Genomic DNA, 10,136 nt, shown 5'->3' with positions numbered 1-10,136 from the left:
CTTTTATTATTATATTCAAAATAAAATAATTTATAAAGATACTAATGAGATTCGGTTGGCAGCGCTGCTTCGTATCCCGTGCGCAATTTGGTTGTTGCTTTTGATGGCTCTGAAAGAGAATTATTATTATCTTAGGCTATACATATAGGTATAAAAATAAATCCCTATTTCCCTTGGTCATAGCATCACGCTTGAACGGCTGGGCCGATTTTAATAATTCTTATTGTGATGTATTCTTTGTTGCCAGGAGAAAGCTCTTATGAAAGAAAATCTCGAGAAATTTGCTCCAAAATATTAAGAAAATGCGAAAACGTAACTGCCGTTTAAACTTCAGAGGTTTGACAATTTGCGCCAAGACAGTTCAGACATTTTACGTCTGTCTGGTTATTTTTGTACTTTTATTTTGTTAACCGTACTCGCTAAGCGAGATAACATGATTTAAAAAAATTCTATTTGATTGTGATTCAAATGCAGGGTTGGAAAAAATCATGATTTTGATTTTTTCATTTTATTATTTAAGTAACTATATTTTTGTGCGAAACTGAACGCGCCGCGTGCCTAAAGAGACAGTACGGGGATTTCCCTTTAGTCTAACAAGCTATTGAATGTCAAACAAAAGGGGAATCCCCGCGCAGCAACAGCTTTCATTTCAATTTTCAATAATCATTTATTGGTTCAGTTAGTTGTTGTAAGTAATCAATCAAAATGCCTCGTCAAAGAGATAGTATTTGGGAACATTTCACAGAAAAAAATATTACCAACAAAACTGGATGTCGGGCTATACTTATGTAACAAATGCAAGAAAGAAATTCAAGGTCTGGTTGCGAGAATGAGAATGCATTACGAAAAGTTTAATTAAGATACCTATGTTTTATGTTGATTTCTATGAAAGAAAGTATAATTAAACCTTTTTGTTTTAATCATTGATTTTTATCATTGACTGACCAGTTGGCTTGGTTAGTAGTGACCCTGCCTTCCAAGCCAGAGGTCGTGGGTTCGATTCCCACCCGGGGCAAATATTTGTGTGATGAACATAGATATTTGCTCTATGTCTGGGTGTTAATTATCTATATAAGTACTAGCGGCCCGCCCCGGCTTCGCCCGTGGTACATATGAAAAATAGATGTTGGCCGATTCTCAGACTTACCCGATATGCACAGAAAATTTCATGAGAATCGGTCCACCCGTTTCGGAGGAGTATGCAGACTAACATTGTGACACGAGAATTTTATATATAAGATTTATTTAAAACTAGCAGTCCGCCCCGGCTTCGCCCGTGGTACATATTTACGTCTTCTCTACGTAAAAACCATCCTCGTACTTCAAGGAATATAATAAAAAAAGAATTGTCGAAATCGGTTCAGCCGTTCTCGAGTTATGCGCTTACCAACACATTTTGCGATTCATTTTTATATATAAGACTAGCGGTCCGCCCCGGCTTCGCCCGTGGTACATGTTTACGTTTTCTCTACATAAGAACTATCCTCGTACTTCAAGGAATATAATAAAAAAAGAATTATCGAAATCGGTTCAGCCGTTCTCGAGTTATGCGCTTACCAACACATTTTGCGATTCATTTTTATATATATAAGATTATATATGTATGTTTTCAGCCATCTGGTTTCCATAACACAAGCGAAAGCTTAGTATGGGAATAGATCGTGCCGTGTGTGAAAATTGTCCTGAAATATTTATTTATTTATTGGAAAAACCGGTTGATTTAATCGTGCCAACCCTGTTCAAATGTAATTTTTTGAGAAATATTTGTACATGTATTTAATGGTTAACCCGTAGAACGTGGTAGACTATCTACGACTATCTACGAACCTGTGGTATTAGACTCCTCCTTCCACTGTTCGAAGGCAGATGTAAACAGAGCATCCTTATAGTTGCCATAGCCGTCACAATCTATGTCCGAGCCAGTTCTACACTTTTCGCGAGCACAATCTTTAACAAAACATACAAATATTTATGAGGAATAAAGTTTGAATACCTTTGAAAATGTGCAAATTGTTGTTTTATAATATAGCGCCAGGGCTGAAATTACGAGCGAGAGCAGTTGTGAAATAACTTAGGGTACATAAGTATGTATATAAGTATTATAAGGATACCGTTCACTTAGAAATGAATTATTTCTTACAGTCTACTTAAAATTTTACGACGAGCGAATCCGAAGTCGCATGGACAAAGAGCGCTTTAAAGTTTTTTTTTTTAATTTTTAGAGACATTGAGATGTTTTATATTTTTAACTGAATTTATATAACTCTACTTATAGGAGTCTTAAAATTACTATCATATCTTCACATGTGATTGAAAATAATCTGTATAAATAGAAGATTATTTCTTACCACAGTTCATATTGGACACTTCAACGCGAGGCACTTTTATACCCTCGATAAAAGTACCGTCTTCTAAAGCGCAGTAACAAACGAAGCGACGACACTAGATTAGTGAAAAATTATACATTTATTTACTAAGATAAGACTAGTCTCAGCCTGTATGTATGTATGTATATATACTTGGATAATATCCGTAATCTCACTTAAATAACACAGTCAAGTGCCAAATTACTTTTAGACACTTAGATAGGTACGATTCGATCGTCGTTTTTGCGTGAAAGAGTAACAACCATTCATTTCCCCTTTTAATGTTTAAGTAAATTAATTCAAAATGTTAGTAAAATGTAAAGTAAGAATAATTAGTATGGAGTAGTATTCCGGTTAAAGAAATTAGGTTTGTACCTACACGTCATAAATATAACTTTTGCCATACATTTAACAGAATTTAAATTCTCTAATTGTCGATCAACTAACTTTCTTTAATTTGTGACTTATTCCATGCATTTCTATCTAGATATCTATTCGTAAATCGTTAATTATGAAATAGACTTTTTAATCAAAATATTCTTATCGAATAATTAAAATATTTAAATGTATTTACTTGTACAGGTGCATATAACCAGAGGGGCGTACACTGTGGCGCGTTGTAGTGCAAGTGACCGTCTTGTCCGTACTTCTTCTTGAAGCTCTTCAGTTCACGTTTACATGGCTCTAGCAGAGTGGAATTTAATATTTACTTTAGTTCTTCAATGTGTATGGAACGATATAAATGTAAATAATAATAAAATATACAGCGCAAATGAAGGGTTTTCTTGTGTTAAAACTGTCTGAATCCACGTTGGTTGTTAAGTGTATGAAAAAGCAGTGTAGTTGTTTTAATTTCGTAAATATTTTATTAATCCCGAAACTATCTACTTCAAGGTAGATCATAAATTAACCGGCGTAGGGTGTGCCTTATTTAAAGTAAGACTTGTGATTTTATTTAAAAAATATCGCAATCGCATATGTGTTCTATTTCTTTATGACGAAAGTAACAAAATACATAGACGAGTATACGATAAAATATGTAGCTTTTACATAAACTATGACCGCCTCCTTGGTACAGTGGAAAAAAAAATGTCTCGATCTGGAAAAAAAAAGTATAATCCATCTGCCCCTTACCCCACTAGGGGACATGGGACTTCACATAAACTATGAGGTTAGTTACCATTAGCCTCATACAACGTCTGGTCCCTCCTCCGTCTCCCGCCCGCAAACGTCTGAACTGTGTGAATGTCCTGACAGAAGCCGTGTCTGCAGACCAGACCATCATCACAGCCTGGCTCCAGAAACTCTTCCTCTACCTTAAAAATGTTGTGTACCTTTAGCGAAATGTCACTTATAAATTTTATTAGCGCAACTTTATCATAAGCCTTACAAACAATATTGAGTAATTCGGATTCGGATAACTTTCTCTTTATTAAATTGTAAGTAGGTATAAATTACCCTTCTGTACTATCCAATAATATTGGTCCATGGTACAGTTGGTACCTACTATACTTATAAGAATTTAATATAATTTGGTTTTCAAATACTTACGCATCATAATGGATCTTTCCATCTTTAGGATTAATTTTGTGAGACCAATAATCAATATATTTTTGAATAATTATTATAATTAAGTACCTTTACGTTTAACCTTGGTTATCAAATCGAAACTGTATTGAATAGCAGCTCAATTTCGAAGAGCGTTTGTTATGAAAATAAATTTCTTTAAATAGCTTTCAATATTTTTATAACAATTTACATTTAAAGTTATCAAACATTTAATGACTACATTAATTACCTCAGTTTCTTTTGATCCGTTTACCATGTGAACAGTTTTTTTGAATTCCGCACATTTTTCATTGAGTTCTGAGAAAATAAAACAGATTTCATATATCTATTGTTTATGCGTATTTGTAGATATAATTTACATCGAAAGTAACCTATATTTAAATAGAAGTTTGATAAATGCAAATATCATTTTGTAAAGTTTCGTTTCCACCACCAGAAGCGCTAATTGTTCTCAACGAAATACCTATAGTAGGTAGTTCTATGGTTATCTATCAAGAGTTTCATTAAAATATTGCCTAATCCCAATAGTAAGGCAACAACATGAAGTAGATTTCACTGTTATAGAGTGTCGAACTATTGCTCTACAAATCTATCTATACTTACATTATTATAAACTCTAAAATAACTTGCGAAACTACAACAACTACAACAACTTACAAAATGGACTACCCATATCTTTTTCTCCTTTGATCAGTACAAGAGTCATACATAAGTAGATATTAGATAATAATATAACGTAGGTATATATAATACTAGCTTTCCGCCCGCGGCTTCACCCGCGCAGTCAAAGAAAAACCCGCATAGTTCCCGTTCCTGTGGGATTTCCGGGATTGCGTCATTTTCCCGGGATAAAAAGTAGCCTATGTCCGTTCTCGGGTATCAAAATATCTCCATACCAAATTTCATGACAATTGGTTCAGTAGTTTAGGCGTGATTGAGTAACAGACAGACAGACAGAGTTACTTTCGCATTTATAATATTAGTATAGATAACACGAAACTGATGCCTAACATACAATACACAATAAATAAATATATTTATTTATTTACTCTTTATTGTACAAAATACTATTATAAAAGTAAAACAAAAACATTCATAAATCATAATGTACTAATGGCGGCCTTATGGCTCTAAGCCATCTCTGCCAGGCAACTTTCAGGCAAAGGACAAACTATAACATAAGGTAGCCAATTAGTAATAATAAATTTAAAATACATAAAGACATTTTAAGTTTGAAAAATCAGATGTTTTGCGCGAAGTGACAGTAGTACCCACCTCAACGCTTCGCTTATGAGGCGTGCAAAATAAAGAAGAATATACAAATATCGTCATACAAATGTAAACATACAAACTAACGTTGATAAGAACTGCATCGTCCACAACAATTGCACTGATCCTTATCAGGCAGGAAGGCGCCCGGCGCGCAATCCTGCTCTTTCACCATGCCTGTTTGACACTCGTAACCGCGGCACCAGATTGGACAGTCCCCCCCTCCCGTGGGGGGGTCGTAGCGGAAACTACGACGACTAGCATAACATTTGAGATTAATAGTTACTGGTAGTGAGATTATAATAAGTAAATGGTCGCCTTTTCTCTCTGAATCTCGAAAAATAAAAATCTCTGAAATCGTTTTTTTGAACGCGCTAATCTTAGGAACTACTGGTCCGATTTGAAAAATTATTTCGGTGTTAGATAGCCCATTTATCGAGGAAGGCTGTATAATGTATATACATTATACAGCCTTCCTCGATAAATGGGCTATCTAACACTGTATATACATTATACAGCCTTCCTCGATAAATGGGCTATCTAACACCGAAATAATTTTTCAAATCGGACCAGTAGTTCCTAAGATTAGCGCGTTCAAAAAAACGATTTCAGAGATTTTTATTTTTCGAGATTCAGAGAGAAAAGGCGACCATTTACTTATTATAATCTCATGATGATATCATCATGCTAAGACCAACAGAAGCGGAGCAATGCGGGTGAAACCACGGACCACAGCTAGTATTGGAAAAAAGTAAACTGATTGTCTTTTAGAATATAGAAGATCCGTCTATTGGTCAGTATATTAATTTGAAGTTTGAAACAATTAGCTAATACGACGCTATAGGTGTTTTACCTGCGCTATTTCTTTCGTAGTTTCGTAGACACAATGCTTGAAATTGTGACGTAGGTACTATAAATTACTATAGCTTATAAGTTTTATCTGGTTTCAACAAGCTCAATGATTATATTACTTACATTGTTAATGTCTCATTTGGCAATAGTGGTATGTTGACTGGAACACCTGGACAATGTAAAACTATTCAAAATATAACTGAAAATATATCTAAAAGGCTCCTAGTACAATAAACGTATTAGCGAAGTTCGTTAGTTTTTACTATGTTTCTCATTATCACTATTCTAAAGAAAAATCAATAAAATTATATGGCGTTATGTCATTATTCTAGAAAAATAATTTGGTATAATACCTAATACTTACATCGGCGTAAAATACTGTCGCATCGTAGAGCTCTTTGCTCTTGTTCTGGGTGACCCCAGTACGGGTTGCAACCGGCGCGGAAGTCTGAAAATCAATGTTTTTGTAAAGCTTTGTTTTACGGTGCATTTAAACATCAAACGAACGTAGAGCAAGAGCATTATATCGTGATCTTTTAGTGTAAAAGAAAACTCGTATTCAGTGTTGTTCAGTATTAGAACATTGCAAGAACAACGAAAGAATGCTCAACGAATGTTTACACTAAAATAATTTGAGATAGTGGGGTTAGAATGAGCATTCGCTCGTTATAATCGATGTAAATGCACTGTTATAAAAATTTTAAAATAGCTACATACGTATGTTTTGGTACTTGAATCTTGATAAGTAAACACGCAGTCGCATTTTAATTAATTTGGTAAATAGTCGACATAAAGCAATGTGGTAATTTATTTAAAAAACGGAAATCCTCATTTTATAAGCTAAATGATAAAATGCTAGTAAAGGGCTAATTAGTATTTAGTAAGTAAATAATAATACCCAAAGTGGTGACTGGTAAAAATTCGTCAGCATCAAAATCATAATCATCTTGAACGCAAGATTGGTCGAGTTCTGTAAAGTGTAACCATATTGTTAAAATTGTGGTTTGTAGTTACTGAAATGAACAAAATATCTATTATCCATAGGGGGTCGCGGAAGAATTCCAACAATACCCGCGGCCCCATCATTAAAGCGGCTCGACGGAACACAGATGGGTTTTTAATCGGTAAGAATCTGACGTAGGTAACCCACGACTTCTTCCCCGGGGGCCGTGGGTATCTATGCAAAATTTCCCCATTTAAAAAAAAGGAATAGAAATATATTCCTATTTATGATTTAATATTATTATAATAATAAAGGTTTCCTTACAGTTACACGACTCTACATTTTAGAAAGGAAAGCAAATAGTTAGATATTCGCACATAAAAGGGGTAAGTATTCATTTGAAATGTATCCTAAAATTGTATACTAGTAAGTAAAATAAAACATGATTATTATTGAATTCTTAATTTACCTCGATAGAAAACACATTCGTCACAGCATCGGCATTGTGAATAATCAGACGGAATGAACATAGTCCGCCATTTTCCATATTTCTTGTCGCAATATGTTCTGTATTCAGATAGTTTTACTTTTCTTTCTCTACAAAGACCAATAGGGAAAATAAAAAAGACTATTTTGAAAGAAAATGTTTTGTAGAGACACCTCTACTCTCTACGTATATGATTTAAAATCATCGACAACAGAACCGATGTTTAAAACGCATAGGCATAAAATCTACAACAGAACACATAATTCTCTAAACTAACTCTACTTACACGGAAGGAGAGGAAACTAAATTGAAATTTGGTATGTATAGTAAAGACCTATTTATTAGATAGTTACAGATACCTGCAAGAATCTCGAAACAGTTCGCATTCAGTATGGTTACTGAAGCGTGGGCACTGCGGACACAGTTGATAATCTGTATAAAAATATATTCCGTTAGCAAGAGTTAAAGCATAGGACTTCTTTAGAGAGACATGTAGATATTATATTGTACGAACTCTATTTTAACTGCGTCACAGCCTACACTCTACACTCTACAGCGTAGCATAAACATATACTTAGGGCCGGCGCCCACTGCCGGCACGGCAAGGCATGGCACGGCAGAGCATCCCGCGGCGTGCAATGGCATCCCGCGGCGTGCAGTGGCATCCCGCGGCGTGCTGCGTGATCCCGCGGCATTCAGTGGCATGCCGTGGCATCCTGCTAAAAGCCCCACTAATGCTGCATAAGTTTGAACCTTATTTCAACTAGCTAGCAATCATGATTCCTCGACCCCAAAGTGACGCATACGCCTCGCGGGATGCAATGGCGCGCCGCGGCATTCCTTGGAATGAAACAGCAAGACACGTCATGCCGCCGCATCCTGCGGCGTGCCGCGTCATGCTGCAGCATCCTGCGATACGTCGCGGCATCGTGGCATCGAAATAAAGTAACTTGAATTCTAAACTGATTGAAATAAGATTCAAAATAACTTCATCTTATATATAAAAATGAATCGCAAAATGTGTTGGTAAGCGCATAACTCGAGAACGGCTGAACCGATTTCTATAATTCTTTTTTTATTATATTCCTTGAAGTACGAGGATGGTTCTTATGTAGAGAAAACGTAAACATGTACCACGGGCGAAGCCGGGGCGGACCGCTAGTTAGTAATAAAATCCTCTGCCCTGCCATGCCACGCCGTGCCGGCAGTGGGCGCCGGCCCTTAGTCACCTACGTGTTTCAGACATGTATTTAACTGTAGAATACAATCATAAATTATGGACCATAAACTATAAATAATTTTTAGTTATAAAATAGATTAGATAGCAACATAAAATTATCATAAAACATAGAAATACCATAAGCTTGTCTACAAATTGGTCTCACAGTGCGTCGACTCGGAAATTGAACAAGAGTCTTCTCTTGATTACTCTGTTCACATTTCTCATAGTCTATGTCCATTACGTTGTTTCTGACCAAAGACAATATTTCTGTTTCCCGCCAAAATTCACTCGTGTCCATGTCTTTGTCTATGAGCATTATGAATGGGAGATACTGCAAATTAAAAGATATAAACCTCACATACATAGTAGGTATATTACAATTCAAATAATATACTATGTAGGTTTTACTTGTTACTTGGATGTGAGAAGTTGGTACAACTTGCTCTAATAAGAAAAGTTTCATAGAAATTAGGTTAAAGAATATATGAAACTTAAAGATGCACGAGCGAAAAACTTCAACCTATGTTTTAGGGCACTGCATTTTGGTCTATGCGCAAAATTGGTGTTTCTTTTTCTTGTTATCAAAGGTGAAAGGGTTTTCTCATAATATAATGTTATTTAAATACATAATATTGCTACGTACAATCGTAGTACGACAACTTACTTTTAATTCCTCTATCGGCCTATTGGTTAAATTCTTTATATTCGGAGGTTTTTGATCCAAAGACAGAACAGGTACCATGCTCTTTGCATTAACGGTAAAAAATGCTATTAAAACTTGAAAGAACATTAAAGAAAGTAGAGCAGCCATTTGTATTTTTTATTATTTTTTTTCGTTAACTCTTTGACACTAACAAAATTTGACGGGAATTTATTTTTCTTGGAAGAAGACTGTCAGCATGTCAGCATATTGCCACAAATTGCCATCTTTTTCATAATCTAAATCATATTTAAAAAAGTATTTTCTATATGTTTTTTTTTTTTATAAATGATTCTCTATAGTAAGCATGTAACAAAGCACTAGTTGTTACGATTTTTAAACATACAAATTAAATTAGTTTGTATCATTTGTATATTATACAATCAAAGTTTGTGTTGCGATGTTTGTAACCAAACTTCTCCAAAACGGCTGAACCGAATTGTGTAAATCTGTATACATATATGGATGGGTCGGGCGTGGGTCTGAGAATCTGTCAACATATTTTTCATACTTGATTCATACCATTTCATTTTTACTGAATATTCAACATAGGTAAATAGAAAAATAAAACACTTGTATTAGTTCGTTTCTCTTTTATTTCAACCAAACCTAAGACAAAAATTTCTAATTGTTAATATTTTATAAAGTTCATAAATACATAATTATTGTTTATTGCTCAGAAATACATTGTTACGATTACGAATTAGTCATTTCATTTCAAAATATTT

General features: G+C 34.7%; 1 protein-coding gene across 1 annotated transcript; it reads right to left on the bottom strand.

Annotated features, from left to right (window-relative positions):
- Nucleotides 1-41: 41 nt before the first annotated feature.
- Nucleotides 42-9,534, bottom strand: LOC149477323 (uncharacterized). The gene is made up of 14 exons (XM_089711040.1): nt 9,373-9,534; nt 8,844-9,039; nt 7,846-7,918; nt 7,469-7,596; nt 6,955-7,026; nt 6,421-6,504; nt 6,180-6,225; nt 5,292-5,461; nt 4,165-4,232; nt 3,547-3,682; nt 2,941-3,050; nt 2,349-2,442; nt 1,828-1,947; nt 42-109 (listed from the first exon to the last, which is right to left on the bottom strand). Exons 1-14 carry the CDS (start codon nt 9,517-9,519, stop codon nt 42-44), a joined length of 1,512 nt encoding a protein of 503 aa, XP_089567166.1. The 5' UTR covers nt 9,520-9,534.
- Nucleotides 9,535-10,136: the final 602 nt, after the last annotated feature.

The sequence above is a fragment of the Colias philodice genome, chromosome 25 (assembly GCF_061535455.1).
Source record: "Colias philodice isolate Cphi_HAF_F1 chromosome 25, ilColPhil1 Martin Lab GWU primary, whole genome shotgun sequence".
Taxonomy (NCBI): Eukaryota; Metazoa; Arthropoda; class Insecta; order Lepidoptera; family Pieridae; genus Colias; species Colias philodice.
Note: the sequence above shows the minus strand (reverse complement) of the source record. Positions and strands in the feature narration are given on the sequence as shown.